The 21,556-nt window shown below is 41.7% G+C and overlaps 1 protein-coding gene across 2 annotated transcripts in view; it reads left to right on the top strand.

The window, feature by feature from the left end:
* Positions 1–20,179, top strand: part of SYNPR (synaptoporin) — a 42,643-nt gene extending 22,464 nt beyond the window's left edge. For both annotated transcript variants that reach the window (XM_075585116.1, XM_075585117.1), the window contains exons 3-5: positions 2,781–2,982; positions 10,893–11,084; positions 18,044–20,179. In XM_075585116.1, the coding sequence (XP_075441231.1) occupies positions 2,781–2,982; positions 10,893–11,084; positions 18,044–18,427 (778 nt within the window). In that variant the 3' untranslated portion in view covers positions 18,428–20,179. The remainder of the gene's footprint in view (positions 1–2,780; positions 2,983–10,892; positions 11,085–18,043) is intronic.
* The last annotated feature ends 1,377 nt before the right edge of the window (positions 20,180–21,556 follow it).

The following is a 21,556-nucleotide window of genomic DNA, read 5'->3' as shown; positions in this document are numbered from 1 at the left end:
TCCTAGCAGCCCTATAATGGTCTCCTAGGGAATTATTGCTGAGCTTACAACTACTTTGTTCCAGATTGCAAGTTTTCTAACCCTGCAGCAAACTGCAAAGTGTTAGATGTGGACGCTACGGTACATATGTGCTCTCGTGACCACTTCTCTTTAACAATGAACCCATAATTGTGAAGATTTAAATATTCCCCGAGTACGAAAATGTCAATATCCTCCAATTAACAAGCCACCACGATGCAACCAACAGCACACGTGGCACAGAGCGCTGCTTTAGAAATCCTGATATTTTTTAAGGAGACGTGTTGGCTGTATACACTTTGGAATATTAGTTTTCATATACATACAGTTAGAATTACTATTAATAACAATGATTGCGCTATTATTGTTATTATACATTCTTTCCTCTAGTAATTAGACTGATCACAGTCCTAATCGACCTCACATTTCGATGTCAGGTTAAATAATGTACTTGTGTTTGGAAATGTGCAAATCTTCTGTGAATCAGGGGGAAATGTGTGGGGGGTTTTCCCCTGCGAAATACTTCACAAGCTGTCCCGTGCCTTCGTGTCCAATAAGAACATATGTAGTCATGAGGTTCGGCTTCCTATTGGCCAGCGTGACACGGGAGCTTTAAACTTTAAAGCCCAGCTAGCTCAGCCAGAGCAATGGGGGAGCATGGGATTAGAGAAGCATATATAATGACGATAAAATGTTGACAGTAGTTCCAAAGGTAAGGTGAGGTAGGGGGTAGGCTATATATACTAAGGTACTTACACGGCCATGTGTAAGCAGACACAATAAATGGTAGCTTTCTTAAGGCGAACTTCGCCTCTCCCAGCAATAGTGGATGAAGACTGGTAGGGTTATAGGGAATATATATATATCTGTACTCACACGGCCCAGTGTGAGCAGTTGCAGAGGGTTGGTTGCTTTGGGGTTAAATTTAACTCATCCACATCTGTTGGCCGCGCAATGGGGGCTGTCCTCAAACTTCAGGTCAGCATAGGAGTCAATCCCCAGTTCCAGGCGTCAGGCAGGGTCTCCCCCCAGGTGTTATGATGTGTGGGGGGGAGGGGGGTGGAAGCAAGTGAGGCACGATTTTAGTTGAGTGAATTCAGAAAATACATTTATTATTTAAAACAACAACGGGACTCACATACATAAAGGATGGACCCCTGGCCTCCTCACGCAGTCTAGGATCGGGTGTTAAGCAGCTGTTTGCGCCAGTCCCGCGTCCGGGATACAGGAAGAAAAAACTGTCCTGCTGGGCTGCAAAGGCTGCTCTGCGATCTGGCTACGGAAGCCTCCGTGGGTCAAATTCAGCTGATGATTAGAGCAACGCGTTTCGCCGACGCATCGGCTTCCTCAGGCTCAAATGATTCTTTGCAGCCCAGCAGGACAGTTTTTTCTTCCTGTATCCCGGACGCAGGACTGGCGCAAACAGCTGCTTAACACCCGATCCTGGACTGCGTGAGGAGGCCAGGGGTCCATCCTTTATGTATGTGAGTCCCGTTGTTGTTTTAAATAATAAATGTATTTTCTGAATTCACTCAACTAAAATCGTGCCTCACTTGCTTCCACCCCCCTCCCCCCCACACATCATAACACCTGGGGGGAGACCCTGCCTGACGCCTGGAACTGGGGATTGAGTCCTACGCTGACCTGAAGTTTGAGGACAGCCCCCATTGCGCGGCCAACAGATGTGGATGGGTTAAATTTAACCCCAAAGCAACCAACCCTCTGCAACTGCTCACACTGGGCCGTGTGAGTACAGATATATATATATATTCCCTATAACCCTACCAGTCTTCATCCACTATTGCTGGGAGAGGCGAAGTTCGCCTTAAGAAAGCTACCATTTATTGTGTCTGCTTACACATGGCCGTGTAAGTACCTTAGTATATATAGCCTACCCCCTACCTCACCTTACCTTTGGAACTACTGTCAACATTTTATCGTCATTATATATGCTTCTCTAATCCCATGCTCCCCCATTGCTTGTTTGTTTTCATGTCTCTTTAAGGGCTCTGGATTAACCCTTTTTTCTGGGGTTGAAGCAGAAGGGATTCTATAGTTGGCTCAGAGCATCTGCTAGAGAGCCATTGTTGATTTGACCGCTTCACTGTAAGCACACTTTTGTTTATAACTCGAGGTAAGCGCCTAGTTTTTTCTATACCGTTAGCTCAGCCAGAGCGGCTACCGGAACCTACTACAGAGCTAAGTATCTCCAGAAATGCTTCTCATGCTGAGCCTGTCCAATAGAGAGGGGCACATTTTATTTTTGGTAAATTTGGGTCCACCGCGGATTGGCTGGTTCCTTTGGTCCACAGATTTCAACCGATCAATCTCAAAAAGGGTGATTCGCATTTTGCGGCTTTTGTATTATTATTACCAATAAACGTCGCGGATTCTGCAACCTGTGGGCGGTTTTGTAGCATCCAATCCACGGATCCATTGGTGGACTCTTAAGAATCCGCCAAAGGATTGTATTCTACAAATCTGTCCGCGGATTCTATCCAATGGCGGTTTTTGATGAATCCGCCCAAATCTGTTTGCGGATGGATTTTTTGGGGGGGGGGGTGCCAAAAAAACCTGTGTAAACAGATTTGTGCGGATTCGCGCATCTCTACTGTATGACCCGTCTAAATATGGTCAAGACTCTTGCTAATTAGTGTATTTGTGGGCAAGTCATCAATTAACTCTTCATAAACAACTTTTCATGACGTGGGAGTCTTCTGTTGTAAAACAAAATGAACCATTATCTTTTGGATCTATTTCAGGTTGCACCAGGTAAATTTCGATGCGCCCACATGTGACGGAGGGAAGCGGCGAGAATCGCTCTCATTAATAGGAGACTTCTCATCGCCGGCTGAGTTCTTTGTCACAGTTGCTGTCTTCGCCTTCCTGTATTCCCTGGCAGCAACCGTTGTCTACATTTTCTTCCAGAATAAGTATCGGGAAAACAACAGGGGTCCTCTAATTGTAAGTCTTTTCTTTCAGTTGTATTAAACATTGATTTCGCGGAAATAATGTGGTAGTTGGGGTAGTTCAGTCCAGATATATACTGTATAAGAAAACATTTCTGTTGTATTTGATACCTTTATATCTGGGGTGGCCAACTCCAGTCCTCAAGGGCCACCAACAGGTCAGGTTGTCAGGATATCCCTGCTTCAGCACAGGGGGCTCAATCAATGGGTCAGTTGTTGACTGTGGCCAACTCCAGATCTCAAGGGCCATCAACAGGTCAGGGTTTACGGATATCCCTGCTTTAAAGTGGCAGTCCGTGCTGATTGCCGTTCTTTTTGCATTTTCCTTTTTTTTAACTTGCTTTAAGAGATTACTTCTTGCCTTTTCCAACGCTGTTTTAATCTTTAAAATCCGATTCTCTGTTCGGGAGATACAGTGTAAGCGTTGGAATTATTAAGTGTATTGGGGGTTAAAGGTTACCATATACGAAGCAAAGAAGTGTGGGGGGCTGTGTTGTTCCTTTCTTCCATGGAGTAACAAAGGAGGGAAAGGAAGTAGGGGGTATGATACCTTGTATTGTATCAAGAAGTCGTTGAAATGTTACAGGCTTTCCAACCTCATTCATCGATGAAGAACTCTGAGAGTTTCGAAACATTTCAACTACTTGTTGGTTCAATAAAAGGTACCATACCCCCTACTCCCTCTCCCTCCTTTCTTACCACATATAGATAATACAAATGTAGGACAATTGTGATTTTCCATCACTAAAAAACTTAACAAAACAAAAAATCCAGGGCCAAGAGACAGACGAGCCAACGAGTATTCTAAAACTTGCCTTAAACTTGCCAGGTACACGCTGGGTACATGCTGGGTACATTTCAGTGACATTTCTGCAGAGGCTAATGGCCCATCGGATTAACACAGCAGGGGTTCCTGGCAGTTTGAATGGGACTGCCAGGGTCCCCTGCTGTTAATCCGATGGGCCATTAATCTGTCTGCAGAAATGTGTGAAATGTTGCAGCATGTACCAAGCATGTACCTGGGTCTTTTTGGAGATTGCCCCAGGTTTGTTTTAGAATAATCGTTGGCACTACAGTACTAACATTGTATGAGTTAAACTCAAGTAGGCTTTCTGAGTGAATTGCTGCTTTAGACTCAATCCAGTGAAGGTTGCAGCAGTTTTTTGGAGTTTGTCATTGCAATGTCCTCTGTCCCTAGGCATATTTTTCTGTATCTTAATATGCAGAATATTGCATTCAAGTTATAAACAAACCGATGCCAATACTTTTCGAAGGAATTATAAAGTTGCAGACATGGGTCTCCCCTGGGCAAAATATATAGTGGTTACCAAGGGAACAGCCAGTTGATGTGACATTGGAATAAATCCTCTTTAGACATGACCTTTTCAAATTCACTTCCTCTTATTCTTTTTTTCTCTCTCTCATTTTAAAACCCAACAGTGAGAAAGACAAGATGTAGGTCACACACTTGGACACGTACCATAAAATCAGAGGCTGTTTATGTTAACTCATACAGCGAATGTGGGTCCCACAACTCTGTTGTTGAAGAGCCAAATATGAATTAAAATAATGGTAATATTAAAATGAAATCCACTCTACAGGAGGGCGGAACTGTCAAAATGTGTTCTCTGGAATATCCCGGGATTTCCCTTCAAAATCCGTTTCATTGGGTAAAATCCATCTGTTGATTGCGTATTAAACAATCCATGCAGATTCATCTGAATCCCCCATTGGATACAGCCCAGGTAGATTTTTAAGAATCCGCCCTCAGATTCCATATTGAATCCGAAAACCGAACTAGGATTGTTAAAAATATTCTCTCTCTTTCCCTCGATCTATCATTCGCTCTCTCCCTCGCGCTCTCTCATTCGCGCTCTCTCCCTTGCACTCTCTCTATCTCTCTCCTTGGATTTAATCTGAGTGCAGATTAATAACAATCTGACCGCAGATTATTAATCTGCCATGTGGATTGTCAGTGATAGAAAAAACAAAATCCGGAAAAGCAGATCCAAATCCGCAACAAAAAAATGCTACCCATCTCTAATCAACTCTCCATAAAATAGCATGTTATCAATTAAAACATTCTTTATTCAAAATAGATGTTCTTCCATATTTCTCCGCTTTTCTAAAGCATGAGTCAATAACATGTAAGTGACGCTCTCTAGTTATGGATTGCCTTGGCAGCATGTAAGGTGTAGAGGAGGGATTCTACTTTGGCTGGGAGTCCAGTACCTGACTGACTGTCAGAATCAGACATTTAAGTGGTAGAAGTCATACATCGGATAACCAGATACAATAAGGTGATGTTGGGTACGAAGTCAAAACTACCTGCATAAAGAATACTGTAAAAGCAAAAAAGCAACAACACCCAAGGGCTCATCTAGAGATCACTGTGGTTCCTCAAGTTTTTTCTTATGTCATTAACATCATTCGGTGACATCCCACTTATGATCACAATGAACTAATGACAGTGTCATGTATTGATTTAGCCCCTTGAGCGCCCGGTGAAGTAGCTACCATGTCACGAGGCCTGGCCCTCCAGGGGCCCCATCACACAGTACTTACTCCGTGGGCTGTTCGCTCGTTTCCCGTGGAGCGCTGAGCGCGTTCTCATCGGAACAGAACAGAAGAGGAGATTCCTCCACTTCCGTTCCCATCATCAGCCAGGTCGCAGTAATCATGTGATCACTCACGGTGATCGATTGCATGGACGCAACTGGCCAGAGGAGCGGTGGCACACTGGTGCCGCGACCCCTACAGTTCTCAAAGGGTTAAATCGGGGTTATTGATTCCATTGAAAAAGACATCAATGAGTATTTTAAAATATTTTTCTATGTAAACTTAAACCTGGGAACAGTTTGGTTTCCTCTAGCTTCGTCCTTTTGTGTAATGGTGTGTGTGCTGAGAAGTCCCTACCCACTATTACAGGAGTGGCCAACACCAGTCCTCAAGGGCCACCAACAGGTCAGGTTTTGAGGATATCCCTGCTTGAGCCACTTCTGCTGAAGAAGGGATATCCTCAACCCCTGACCTGTTGGTGGCCCTTGAGCACTGGAGTTGGCCACCACTGATCTAACCAGTCACTGTGGTTAAATCCATAGACATAAATTAAGACAGAAAGGTAGGTCAGCCAGATTTTTTACTTCTTGTCAAGACAACAGTGCCCCATTGTCCAGATACATGGTCATTCTTCTTACTTCTGAGCCTCATTGTCCAGGAGTGGCTATCTGTACATTATGTGAAAGCACAGTATATTGCCAATAGGGGTGAATGAACTATAAAATAAACCAATAACAATTCTACCTATTTTTTCGAATTGCAAGGGAACAATGATTTGCCTGTAATGTACAGTGGAATTAGGTCAGAAAGAGAAAGGTTAGTTGTATCTTGTAAAATGTGATGTTTTTCTGTACATATATCTGTCCATTAATCCAAAGTCACATTCATGTTGCCACTTTCACCGATCTGGAAACTGTAATTATAGCCCTTTATAATGAGACTTTATATGATAACATTCAAGTAAAATGTCCTTGTTCAAAATGTTAAGGAGATATTAAATGTTCAAAGGGAAAATGTATTTAAGAAGTCTGGAACACAGACTTTAATTAGCAAAAAGAAATCCCTACGGTAAGTATTATTCTATTGAGCAGTTACATTTGGTTTTGTGCTCTACTGCGCGTGTGTTATTTGCTTGGCTGATTGCTACAGTTAGTTATATCTATCATGTTTCTTGCAGCAAGTATCCTGTACTGTGCTGTATATGGCACCATATTAAAATGATAGCCAATAGAAAATCTTGGCTTGTGATGGCACAGGAGATTATACATTGTCACTTTTTCCATGTTTCATCTTCCTTTAACAGACATACATACTGTACATGTCAGCTTCCTACCATATGCAACGAATACGCAACAAGTATATACAGTACTGTATAGGACAACTTGCCCACGTTCCAATTCTAATATTTCTTTTAGACATTTTTCAAAATTTGAAAAAGCTCAAACTTTTAAGCCCAAAGAATTTGTGCAAAGATGTTTAGTTTGGGCTGAACATTGTGGAGAGAAAGAGGCAGAGACAGAGACAGACAGGCACAGAGACAGAGAGACAGAGAGAGAGAGAGACAGAGAGAAAGACAGAGAGAGAGAGAGACAGAGAGGGAGACTGTGAGAGATAGAGACAGAGAGGGAGACTGTGAGAGACAGAGACAGAGAGTGAGACTGTGAGAGACAGAGAGGGAGACTGTGAGAGACAGAGAGAGACAGAGAGGGAGACTGTGAGAGACAGAGACAGAGAGTGAGACTGTGAGAGACAGAGAGGGAGACTGTGAGAGACTGTGAGAGACAGAGAGGGAGACTGTGAGAGACTGTGAGAGACAGAGAGGGAGACTGTGAGAGACAGAGAGGGAGACTGTGAGAGACAGAGACAGAGAGGGAGACCGTGAGAGACAGAGAGGGAGACTGTGAGAGAGTGAGAAAGAGCGAGAGACAGAGAGAGAGTTTGCGAGAGAGAGAGACAGAGAGGGAGACTGTGAGAGAGTGAGAGAGCGAGAGACAGAGAGAGAGTTTGCGAGAGAGAGAGAGAGAGAGAGAGAGAGAACACTTGAGATACTGTACATAAGATATAAGCTAATTTGAAAATATCTTTGATATTTAAGTATCTCAGGTGTATTCACAGGTCTCCCACCATGTGGAGTATAGGTATCTCTATTTCTAGGTATATAAGTAAATGGGCCTCTACTAAATAGTGTAGATGGGTGAATGTGTTGAAATTCGATTTGCTGTTTTATTTTTTATGCAAAATGTTCTAATATTTTGAAACAATGTTAATTCAAATGTTCAAATATTCTCTAATTTTCCATATTTTTGAGCAATTTTTAAATACTCTCGAAGTTTCAATTACTTTTATTTCACACATTTTCAAATATTCTCTCATTTTCATTTTATTTGTCACATTTTAGAATATTTGCTATTTTTTGCATATTCTTATTAAAAAAAAAACTAAACTCCAAAAAATTGGCAAATATTAAAAAAAGTTATATAAAAAAACAAAAAAAATCCGTTTTCACAACGAATTTGAATGTTTACCCCGAAATGTTGCTTCACTCTACTAATTAGGTCTTACTCTCCCTTTCTCATTATTTTCCCGGAGTTAACAGAGCGTAGTGAATCTGGACCTTTGTATCCTGTATGATACACAGCTCTGTGCCGCCTGGTGAATTGTAACAAGTGAGAATAAATGTGTAAACTTTCCTGCAGGTTTTGTGTCTTTTTAAATAAAAAGTCAAATTAAAAAAAAAAACAGAAAAATAAAAATGACTTTAAAGTGGCAATCCAAGTGGCGATTGTTGTTATTTTTTTAACATAGGATTGAAGCAGAAGTTCTCCGGAGCTGAACCCCGTTCATTTCAGCTCCGTTGATCCCCTGCTTCCTGAGATACTTATGTAGCCCTGTGTGGTTTGGGCTATAGGTCTGCCCTCCTCCTGGCATAATACCTGGGTAAGGGCAGGTTTGCCAGGAGCAATCATGGGATTTCCCCACTTCATGCAGTGCAGTGAGTCAGTGAAGGCAGTGTCATCAGGCTCTGTGTCCAATTAGAGACACAGGGGCGGTGCCTGCTGGAGCTGCTTATTGTACTGCAACTTCCTATTTAGTCAGTCTGTCCCTACCGTGAGAGAGGCAAGGTTACCCAGACCAAGCTGTCAGGGCTCTGGCAGGCTTGAGGCCTCCCCCCAGGGAGTGTGGGTATACCCATACCTCCTATCCTACCAGAGGATAGGGGCAGAGCTAGAAGCCCTCTCGGTGCCCTTGGCTGGGAGTTGGGTTCAGGGACATCCTAAGAGAGAAGACCTGCTGTAATCTGTGCTGCTGAATAAGGAGACCAAATAAAGAGCTGCTGCATTTTACCTATACCTCCTGCCTGATATTGAAGTATATTGGGAGGAGGGGGAAGAGTTCTTTTGCAGATACTTAACCCCATACAACTGGGGGCTGCACAAGATGGAGGCAGGCGCTGCACCTGTAAGTAGAATTTGGGCACAACCCCAGAAGCCTGTCTTGTTCGTCCCCTATACCATCATGCGGTAGACTCAGGGCCCCTGTTACCAGACATGTAGCCAGAACAGTATTTCCCCTAGGAGACCCTATGTGAGATATGGGGGGGGTGGAAATGAGGTTTACACTTACCTCCGTAGGGGGCACCGGTGGATGGATTAGCAGGGTTCATGTAATGGCGGCGTTTAGTCGCACCCGCGCCCCGCGGGCCAATAGGGAGCCATGACATCATCAGATTCGACTTCCTATTAACCCACGTGACACAGGAGTTTTAAACTTGCAGGAGATACCGACACCCCCTACGGAGGTCTGAATCTCGGAAAGCAGGGGATCCCCGGAACCGAAATTAACGGGGTTCAGGTCCTGAGACCCCCTGCTTCAACTCCAATGTTAAAAATTTTTTTAAATTAAAGTCGCAAAAGAAATCGCCCGCTTGGATTACGCCTTTCAAAGGTATCGCAAGGAGCTCACTTTCAAAGTAGATCCTATTGGAACTGCACCTTTTTAAAGAAGTGAATAGCTTATCATCTGCCGTCTTTGTGTTCCGCATCACGCCGTGAAACAGAATTCATTGTGCCACTAATAAGGTGATTACAAAGGAACTCACTCCTGCATTGTCTTCACCCCAGTCAACGGAGGGTCTCATTTCATTACAGACACATGATGTCAGTAGCTTATAAAGAGCCCTGTACAGTCATTATGTGTGACGTCCAGTAGAAAGGTAATCAGTTTAATCATATGGTGAGAACAAACAATAAACAGTAGCCTGCTGAAACTTATAAATATATCATTGTTTGTTACATAAAAAATGTTAAAAAGAGTGTAGTTAAGAAGTCATCTCAATTGTATTTTACCAGTCCTATTACCCCAGTGAAAATAATATTGATACATCAGGTGATTCAATGTGTGCTGGTCTTTTTGCTAACACATGAATATTTCTGTACCCAATCTCCATAAATACGGAAGAAATAAATGTCCCAACTGCGCCTGGGATCCAGGCCCCCCACTGCATTTCTAAAAATAGACACTTAAAAATTCTCTTTTCTCGCGTTCCCAGCTGCGCACTCAGGAGCACATTACTATTTCAATATAAAACGGCAACAGAGACCATTTATCAAAACCGCCCCAAAAAGTGCTACAGGCACCAAATAACTGAATTACAGAAAGTGGTCGTGTTTAGGTAAAACACTGTGATATAACTGTTACAAGTGCAGCACTTCAGGACATGTAGATTGCTGTATGTTCAATGTGGGAGAACAGCCGAGCCCTTTTTGCCTTTGTTCTAGTTTCCAGGCAGATCTCCATTCTGGTTTTGTTTTTTTGGATGTTGCATATAATCGGCGTACTGTAGTTACCGGACAAGCGTGGCAGCATTTGAGTGTGAATGAAAAACCTGGATACAACTTTGATTCATCATTACCTTACGAACATCCACGAGTAGAGGCGGACGAATGTTTTTAAAATCACGGGTTTAGCTTTCGAATTTTCAAAAGAATGCAAAACAAAAAATGGTGAATATTTTGAAGGAACTGTCCGGGTCAAACGTTTAAGCAACATTGTCCAAATTTGATGTACAAACTATATTTGCTATGTTTTTTTTTTCACAGCAAAATTGACACTGTTTTTTTTTGTTTTTTTTTCTAAAAAAAAATCATTTTTTTTCAAATTTTTCAAATATTCTCTAATTATATTTTTTTTACATTTTTGAAATATTCTAATTTGGGAGGAAATGTTACATTTTTCTAATATGGATTAATTAAAAAAAACAAAACACTATGGCTGTTTTTTTAGAAATGTGCTGGTTTCATGAGTACTCAAAAAATGTGAAAATGATTTGTTTGTGCTTCTCTCCAGGATTTTATTGTGACCGTGGTCTTTTCGTTTATGTGGCTGGTAAGTTCTTCTTCGTGGGCAAAAGGACTTTCCGATGTGAAGATTGCCACTGATCCTGAAGAAGTGCTGCTGCTAATATCCGCGTGCAAACAGCGCGCGAATAAGTGTTTGCCTGTGCGAGGTCCGGTGATGTCAAGTCTTAATACCTCAGTGGTAAGTGGTTTTCAAACAGCAGATCTGGCTTGGGTACTGCAGGCTAGCTAAACTGATGTAATAGTGATTGCATAACAAATAAGACAAAGAGCACCACCTAAAATCGATAGTTACACCCAATTGGGCTAATATAGATAAGGTGCAGGGAAACAAGGAGTCCCCACCAACTCCAAAAGGGTAATATATTAGAAAAAATGGCAACCCCGCACTCAAAAAACACTTTCGGCAAAAATACTTCAAATAGTATATTTAACTAAAGCTCATGGAAATGAGTATAATAGTGAAATACTGTGCAATTAAAGCATACAGGTGACAGAGCAAAGACGCATGGTGTGATCATAAAAGACAAACGAACAGGGAAAGATAAGGGGGCAAATCTAAATGCAGTAGTCAAGCCAGACGTGCGGGGAACGCCATTGTTCTTGATATCTTCTGCCTGCAGCACTAGAGCTAAAGTATCAGCACAAACTCTTTTGATACAACAGGGGGGGGGGGGGGGGACTTTGTTTGATTGTTTTGTTGTTAGATCAATTTGATCTGATTGAGGGAAGTTCTACATGCTGTGCATGTGGGACTGGGCCAGAAGAAAGGGTTCATCACCCTGAACCGTTAACGTTACCCCACTTGACATGTTATTGAATATTTTTGTGTTATTTTTTCTTGAGATTTTTGTCTTCCCCCCCCCCCTATTTTTCCCTGTATATTTGTCCTTTATGATCACACCATGCTTGTTTGCTTTATCATCTGTATGCTTTAATTGCACAGTATTTAGCTTTTATACTCATTTCTTTGAGCATTAGTAAAATATACTATTTTAAGTATTTCTGACTAAATTGTTTTTTGAGTGCGGGGTTGCCATTTCTTCTGATGTAATAGTAATCCCATATACAGTCTTGGCCAGATCCATCAAAGACCCTGATGAGATGTTTAATTTAAGTTAAAACAGAGAAGACAGGAGAGGAAAAGAACCCTGTATATAAAAATATGATCGTTAAATCATACCTAACTATGGTCTTGCACTCATCCAGACCCTGTAACAGCCCAATATCGGGGTCTGGATGTGAGTAACGCCATCTTTAGCGCTGACCTAACTAACGTAACAATAAATCCCTGCGGTAACTATAACGGAGCGCTGTGGATATGCGCTGTTATAGGGAACGCCTCTTTGCATAACATTAGCACTAACGTTCTTTATAGTAACACAAGGGCTTATTATGGCTAAAAACTGCACTTAATGCAGCGTTATTGAGCTTTGAAGATCCGCGTTAGCATGAATCGAGACGTTAATTTAAGTTAATAACGGAGCTTTGTGGATGAAGATAGGACGATTTCAAGCCTGAATAATAATTACACTATATTGTCTATATACATATATATTCAGCATGTAACTAGTTAAAATAAGGAATATAGTATTGTTAGAAACAGTTAGTTAGTAAAACAATACAATAGAGATGGGTCTTAAAGATTAGGTAACAGACACAGAACAAGGGAGTTTTGTAAATCAAAGTGAATATTGCTAAATGATGAAACCTTGTTCTATCGTTGATGATTAACTAAGGAGATTTGGCTGACTGAGAAAAACAGGTGGTTGCTATGTTAAGGCTGGTTAAGATAAGTGTATAAAAGATTGTGCCTGGATGTATGGAATCCAGAATCATTTAACCAAGCTGCAGATTCTCCACTGTACAACCTCTATATGTATCCCTGAAAAACTGAACTGACGCTGTAAAGATGTGTTCTATTGGTCTCTAAATAAATTGAGAAAAGAACTAGATCGTGGACTATTTGATATATCCCTGAAAGGTGGGACATGTATTTGTACCCATCTAATGAAGCAAATGTTCAGTGGATCTGGGACTTAGAGCGGGTTTCACATGGGGACCGGGGTCTTAGACAATCAAAAAATGGTGATGTTAAGTAGACAACCATATATTATAATTCTTTTTTTAATATATACAGATCATTGGATTCTTGTAATTGATGATGGCAACAAATCCACAAGATAAAGATAGAGTAATACAAAGATAGAAGGAGTGGATATGGAAAAAGCAAATGAAGAAGCTCTCAAGATGTGTGTTTTTTAAATTCAAACAATACTTTATCATGGTTCAATTGCAGCAACACTGAACCTAGTCGAATAGTAGATTTGAGTCACAATATAATCCCAGCATAACAGATCTAGTGTTTGTTACCAAGACATATAAAGATAACAGGACTGGCCCAAGGGCGCAACCAGCTAACATTGGGATTCAGATTGGTTTCTCTTCATTAAGGCAATGAAATTACTGCATTATATGGAAAAACCCTGATGTTTTAGCCCATGTTTGGATGCTTAAATAAAAACTTCTGAAACTCAATAATGGGGTTCAAAGATGCATAAAAGAATGTACATGTTACACACAGGGCCGGATTAAGGGGCAGCCTGGCTGGTCACTCTCCCGGGGGCGCCAACTAAAAAGGGACATCGCAGGTCACCTCGCAGCCCTCTACCATCCTCAACCGCCCACACTGCTCGGATCTCCCCAGCCGCAGGGCACCGACGATCCGACACCTCCCGCGAGCGCACGCACAGGACACCCAGCTCGGCCGCCAGCAGCCAGGACACACCTCCAAACCCCCCGTGCATGGGCACGCTTACAAACGGCTTCGGAGTGGCAGACGCGCGGAGTGCCCCGCGGCTGGGGAGACCCGAGCAGCGAGAACGTTCAAAGATGACGGAAAGCGAGTTGTCCTGGTGGGCGAGCCCAAATTCCGGCACGCGGGCAAACAACATAAAATTGTTATACGGGGGGCGCCAAATTTGGCGTCCGCCCCGGGGTGCATTGTCCCAGCCCTTGTTACACATGGGTTGAGGCAGTTACAAACCAAAAGAATATATTTCCCTGACCTAGAAAATAAATACCTTTTGTGTTAGAGGAGCAGTACTAGTGTTACATGCAGATACGTCATATATTGTTGAGGTTCACTAATCAGAATCCCCACAGCAGTCATACCAGTATTGGAGTTTAATCTGCAAAGCATTTAAGATTACAGTCACAATTATTTGAATATAAATGCCAACCGTGTGACAGATGTCCCAAAGAGATGAATAATATATGAAGAAGTCATTGACATCTTCATTTGTCACTAAATTCAATTTGAACTTAAAAGTCGACACCCTGCTACCGTTCTCCATTGGAGGCAACTAAGCGCCAGGAAATTATTTAATTTTGAAGGGGATGTCATCTCATTAAGATGAAATAGTAGCAGAGTTTATGTGGGGGCTGATCTTGCCATGGGAGTGTGATTGTTATACAATACACATAAGTCAATGTTAGTGCAAATTACATCTGTACTAACCCCTAAAATTAAAAATAGCATTTCTGCAGTGAAAATCTACACTCCTTAAGAGTCAGTTAAAGGGACAGTCCCACATAGTAAAAAAGTTGAATTTATTTAACCTCATCCCACCCTGTCCTTATCAGAGCCAATAACGTTAAGGGGGCTCTGTCTGTACAAGCTGTACAGGCACAGTGACATTACACAAAAGGAAGCAGCCAGATGAAATCAAACCTCTCCCAAGTCTCACTTTTAAAATAAACAAAAAATACTTGTAGCTGTCAGATTTGGGGGGAAAGGGTACAAATTACCCAGATGAAACCCCTTGAACATGTCACTGGAATTAGTTCACTTTGGTCCCAGGAGGGATTGACCCTTTAAGTTGTCTATCTAAGAGTCACAAAGCCATTAGGACATTGATTTAAAGCTAGATTCGTGGCTGGATTCACTATCCGGTTAACTACAAAATAGGGGTTTGAACGGCCTTAGTGAATCTAGATATGAGTTGGATTTATTAAATACGATTTTTTTCAAGGATTCGATCATCTATATTGAATTTATAATAAGTAACTGTTGTTATACAAGCCTTATATTATAGATCACCTTGATCTCTGCTTCAAATGTGAGGAAGAAATAATTACAGTCTGTAGATTCTATTTCTGTTTTGTAAATGAAACTAATAAAGGGCTCTAATTATCTGCAGGGAATTCCGCTTTCTTCGGGTTCTAAATTAACTTTAACACACCTAAAAAAACAAACTTTAAAGCTGCAACCCCTCCCCCCACTCCCTGAATAAATTTGGCAATATATAGAAGATCAAGATATTTGTTCAACTATTCAACTTTTTCCTTATTAAAATCTAATATCACAAACGAAACAGAGTTCTCGCCCATCATTCCTGTCAAAGGGCGTTATTCTGAAGCGACTGTTTCACAGACACACATCCCCACTGAAATCAATGGGAATTTTCAGGTTCCAATATAGAATTAACCCCGAAACATCTGTGTTAAACTCATGCAATCTTTGTAAGCCAGAATTGCTGACCTGAGGAAGAGAGGACAACTCTCGAAAAGCTTGTCCTATGACATAAATTGTTAGTTCAAATAAAAAAAGGTATCGCCTAATACCGAAGTACTCATTTACTCTGCACTTTCACAACTGGACTAACGCGGCTATTTCTACTTAACCCCAAAATAGTCAAAAGCCTGAACGTTTATTTACTAGCAGATACAGTATCTCGGAAGTGCTACAACCTCACAAACATAGGACAGGATCACGCTAGAATGCCCAAGAGGGCTGAATAAAAGATTCCTTGTGAGTGTTGTAAGAGTGAATGCAGAGAGGTGCTTCATTAGGCCTCGGACATAGTCAGCGCTTATGCGCTGACCCGTGCTGAGGCGTGCTTATGCTCGGCACTGAGCCCCTGCAGCCGCAAAGAGAGCGGCTTTAGCAGGGGCTCGCTTACGCTTACGCAAGTGTGCGGAAGCGTAAGTCTTAGCAAAATTTAATATTTTCGCGCTCATGGGAGCGCAGGGCTGATCACGTGAGCGGTTCGCCCAATGAGGGCGAACCAGCTCCGTGACGTCGCTGGCCCACCCCCCGACACGCCCCCGGACGCCGCGCGGTCTAAGGCCAGGGAAAGCACCCGCTTTCCCTCAGCCTCCGCGCGCCTCAGCACGGCATCACTAACCATGGACGTAGCCTTATTCTTGTATGTTCCAAAAGGACAGGAAAGTGCCACGTACCTTCACCAAAAACAAGAACCTCAGACATATATTCATATTGTCATTTTATTTTGCCCGGTATCTTAAAGCCTAGTTCCTTCCTCCTGTGACCTGTCACACCAACTTCAACATCGTTTGATATGCAAATGGTGCCCCAGGTCAAACTGGACCGGATAAAGTGGCACAGCGCCTTCTTAAATGTCATGTTCCTCTCCCCAGAGGCCGACATACATGTCATAAATCCAAAGCTAAATAACAATCAGCATTCTTCATCCTACGCTATGTTCATCAGTGATTGATTTGTTTTTTCTTCTTCAGATTTCCCCAAATAGTCTATGTTAGCTGCTGTTCTTATTAGAATTATTACTGATTTCCTTATGTGCCCAGATACTCTGCAGAACAGTACACAGGGGGAGAGGACTGGAATATTGTAGCAATGTAACATCCAAAAGTACTACAATAACATTAATACAAACTGGTACAAGAGGTGCAGGAGTGTGTGCTTCAAACAGCAGGCAGTCAAACAGAAAGGTGTGGAAACACAATGGGAGTTATTCATTAATGTGCAACAGTGCCAAATATATAAATACAGGCATACCCCACATTAACGTACGCAATGGGACCAGAGCATGTATGTAAAGCGAAAATGTACTTAAAGTGAAGCACTCCCTTTTTTCCACTTATCCATGCATGTACTGTACTGCAATCATAATATATGTGGCATAACTGATGTAAATAATGCATTTGTAACAGGCTTGGTAGTCTCCCTGCTTGCGCACAGCTTCGGTGCAGGTAGGGAGTTCAACTTTGCTGTTCAGGACGTGCTGACAGGCGCATGCGTGAGCTGCTGTTTGACTATTGGGCGATATGTACTTACTCGCGAGTGTACTTAAAGTGAGTGTCCTTAAAGCGGGGTATGCCTGTATATATCATATACTGTACATATTACCTGCGCTCCTCCCTTTGTGGAGTATGCAGCTGGTATAACGATTGGCCTTACATTTATGAAAAACAAATTACAATTCCTGCGCTCCTACTAATTGGGCTACAATACACTAGTGACATGTTTACGTTTAGAACCTAAGTCTGTGTAACAGAGGAGTTATTCGGTTGCATCTTTTGATCAAAACATGATTCAAGCCGCCAACCTCGTCAAGGTAGATTCAGTTTAGCAGCTACCTACACGGAACATATGCAACTTCTTATTGTGCTGTGGAGACTAAACTTTGTGAAGTATGTGACAGTGCCCTGAAGGGGTTAAATAAATGAAGCATATGCTTATTTGTGATTTAGTGCAGTTAAAAGCCAAAGCCAGTAATAAAGTGTCCTTATTATAAAGGTAAATAGTGGATGTACAAATACCCCCACAGCCAGCGGGCCCGGGAAACTTGTCCCGGGTGGGTCCCCCTGTCGGCGGCCCTGAGCATCAGGCTCAGTGTCAGTGCTGTATGCACTTCTACTCCTCTCCTTTTAACCCAGGGGTGCACAACTCCAGTCCTCCATCCCCCCCAACAGGGCAGAGTTTCAGGATATCCCTGCTTCAGCACAGGTGGATGAATCAGAGGCTCAGTCTTTGGGATATTCTGAAAACCTAACCTGTGGGGGGCAGGGGGGGGGCTTGCAAACTGGAGTTGAGAACTCCTGTTCTAACATATTTCCTTTTGTGTAAATTTGCATGAAGGTTGGGTGACTGGTGTGCAAACCAATCTTGGGGTGTGTTAGGGGTCACACAATTGAACATCCTACAATGAACCGTGATTCTCAGTTTTCCAGAGGTACTGTGCCACCGAGGCTGACCTAGAAATACATTTTTTTAGTAGATAATATTGTCTGAGCAGGGTCTCTTTCTGTGCATTATGACATACTCTTTGTTCCCTTAAATACATTCTTAAGTAATTGTATTTATTTTGTCCCTAGGTCTTTGGATTCCTGAACTTTATTCTCTGGGCCGGAAATATTTGGTTTGTTTTTAAGGAGACAGGTTGGCATGCCTCTGGGCAGAGGTATCCTCCAGAGACAATGGAAAAGCAATCCAGCAGTGGTGCCCAGTCTTTAAATCAAGCCGGGTACAATCAAGACAACTACGGGCCTACTGCTGGATATAACCAACAGCCGGGAGGGTTTGGCCAGCAACCCAGCTTTGGCCAAACAGGTGGACTTGTCCAGCAACCCAGCTTTGGCCAAGCAGGTGGACTTGGCCAGCAAGCCAGCTTTGGCCAAGCAGGTGGACTTGCCCCGCAAAGCTATAACCAGGCTAGATTTAATCAAACTGGCCCAACATCTTTTGCCAATCAAATTTAACATGTAGAAAACCATGTTACATTCAATTGACTGCAGACAGCTTAACAGAGAGTTGTAGAGGCATAAATGTTTTTAATAAAAATGGTATTAAGAAAAGGAGTTAACAGGAGCCTGCTAAAATGATGGCACTTTTAAATATTGCTGAAAGATTAAGATTTACTGATAAGTAAAGTACACACGATCAAGGATAAAAAAAAATGTCGTAATTTAATTGTTTCTTGTGTGTTGAAATTGTAACCGCATTTTGTAATCCTAGAGATTTTAATGTACTGTACGATGACACAATGGATAGTACACATTTACAGGTGTTTTTCATGTGCAGAAAAGTGTTTTCTCTCTCTTTTCTTGAATTTTTCTGCATGCCTTGGCTATCACTGCAGGTGTGTGTTTGCTGTTGACCTTTCAGTTTAAATGCAGTTTTGTGCATGATCACACATCATAGCTAGTCGGTTATACACATCATAGTCTACAATGTTATACTAGATGGATTCGAGAATACACCGTTTCAATTGTATTGTACAGCATGTATGTTTCTAATCAAGTTCAAGTGTCTGTATCGGTCCTGGATATTTGGATTTGTGTAGGTTGCAATACAATGTATTAGTTTGCATTTAAAATGATTATGATATTGGTAACATAACCTTAAAATGATTTGTCAAAACCAGCACTGGGCAGAAAATATAATAAAATGTATTTCTTAATTAACTTAAAACATACGCTGTGTAGTATCCCAATGTTTAGATTGCCAGGGTACCTTCCTCAGAGGTCACATGGAGATGAACAAGAAATGCTGTGTGTGGGTTTTTGACACAACAAAGTCCCTCCATTTAAGAGGTTTTGAATCTTCAAAAATTGTAACAGTAATATCAATGAATAATTTCCATGTTGGTCCAGTAAAATGTATTTCCACCTTTCAAAGCTCCAATTTTAACCAATGTAAAATAATTTTGTATACTTTTTCTGAAATGTTGGGCAGAAACACAATTTATTGTGTCATGTTTTAGGGGCATTAATAGCTTGTACTTCAAATACTCAATTGCTACCTATTTATCACGCAATTTATAGTAATGATTTACGTATTTCGGGACGTGTGTATGTGAAATGAGGACCAAGTTACTGTGTTAGATGTTTACAACCTATATCTTATTTTACAGGGGACAAATACAGGTATAAATAGTGCAAAGCACGTAACCCTTTCAGTGTTGGTTAGATAGAAACTGTACAGATTTGTTCATTTCAATACTGTGCTGAGTATTCATATTTATGTTTAGTTAACTGATGTGACTAAATATTGTTGCCCAATTCCTGAATCAGTGTTGGCAGAATATACATACTTTCTATAGTACATATTATAATGTGTATGAGGAGCTGAAACATTACAATTGTAATGCTGTCACTTGAGGTAGACTAAAGATTTTAATTAGTCTAATTTTCTCAGCTACAGATCTGACTAAATACACATATCTCAAGTACAGTAGGTACTCAAGATTATAGAGAATTTAAGAAACTCAAGTTTTAAAAAGTCAAGTCAAAGGGATCTTATAATGGCTGTAATATAGTATCTTAACTTCTTTATTATAGTGAATTTACTATGTTGTATTATTGTATCCACTGAAATATTGAGATCATACAGTACAAGCACAAGAAGTGTATCCCTTGTATAATATAAATATTGTAAACAACTTCTGGCTACTAAGTGGAAAATCTCTATTGTGATTGCTATTAGATCCAAATAAAGTTATTACATATAATGCACAATTGCCTCTGCCCCTTTCTTTATTCTCCTGTTACTCACTGTTTAAAAGCTGATTGAATGTTAAGCAGCTATGTGTTCAGGTGTGTGTTATGCTATTCATCAAGTAACATCACACTGATCAAATTGGGATCATTTCAGTATAGAAAGAGAAAGCAAAAAGTACCAACTCAATCCTAAAAACTGAAGTCATGTTAATATGCAGTAGTTTTTAAATAATGATGTTTACTTCTAGATCTGGCTAAATAATACCAATAATCTTTAGTTGATTCTTTAAAATAGATGCTATTTAAGGCCGTGATTATACCAAAATCGTCCGGTGGCATTACATGGCGCGATGCCGCACGGCTCAAAAAGCAAAATGCAGTAATCCAATGGAAGCGAACATGCTGCTCGCGATGCGCACGCAGCGCCAAACTGCAAATCGGCAGACTGGAGAGCAGACAGGCGATTGTGTTTTCCAGGAGCGACGGACGCAGTCTTCACCAAGTGCCACTCCAACCCATGACACCTTCAATGCAGGAAGTTCCAAATGGCCCCATTAAGTAAAGGGCCATATTACCAAGCCATACTCGACAGTGTCTCATAGAGTAACATGGCTAGCTAAATTTGGCTCCAAATGGAAACACTCATATTACACCGCAGTTGATCTTGTTAATGTTCAGCACTTCCATGATGCTCCGTTACATAAGATTGTCTGTGTGCATCATTGAGAGGATCTCACCCTCCTCTACCTAATCAACAAATGCAGTTCTCTTTTGATCATTGCCTTTAGTACAATTTTAGCAACTAGCCAAACTGTGGGGCTATTTATAAAACCGGTCACAGGAAATATGGAGCTCCTGTGGAAGGTCAATGGGAGTTGATGGAGAGACATGTTGGGGTTACTCCTCTCCAAGCCTCCCATTATGGCAAGTAACAAGGTTTGGAGACACTTGAGAAATAGAATGGGATAGGACCGGTAACTCAGGAAGCAAGGGTTCCCCGAGGCTGAAATTAATGCGGTTCAGCTCCGGAGACCCCCTGCTTCAATAATGTATTATTAAAACAAATTAAAAGCTGTGTGATCTGGTGCTTCCGGAGATACCTCCATTGGGGGTGCCAGTAGCCACTCAGATAGCAGGGATCAACTAATGGCCGCTTTTCACAGCTCCCGCGCCCTGCTAGCCAATAGGAAGCCGTGACATCATCCAGTGCGGTTTCCTATTGGCCCACGTGAGGCAGGGGCTTTAAAAAGCAGAGATTTACCAGTACCCCCTTTGGAGGTCTGTATCTCAGGAAGCAGGGGGTCCCTGGAGCTGAAGTTAATGGGGTTCAGCTTCCGAGACTCCGTGCTTCAATCCTATTTGTAAAAAAAGACAAATTTGTCCCCCAAA

The sequence above is a fragment of the Ascaphus truei genome, unplaced genomic scaffold (assembly GCF_040206685.1).
Source record: "Ascaphus truei isolate aAscTru1 unplaced genomic scaffold, aAscTru1.hap1 HAP1_SCAFFOLD_938, whole genome shotgun sequence".
Classification (NCBI taxonomy): domain Eukaryota; kingdom Metazoa; phylum Chordata; class Amphibia; order Anura; family Ascaphidae; genus Ascaphus; species Ascaphus truei.
Note: the sequence above shows the minus strand (reverse complement) of the source record. Positions and strands in the feature narration are given on the sequence as shown.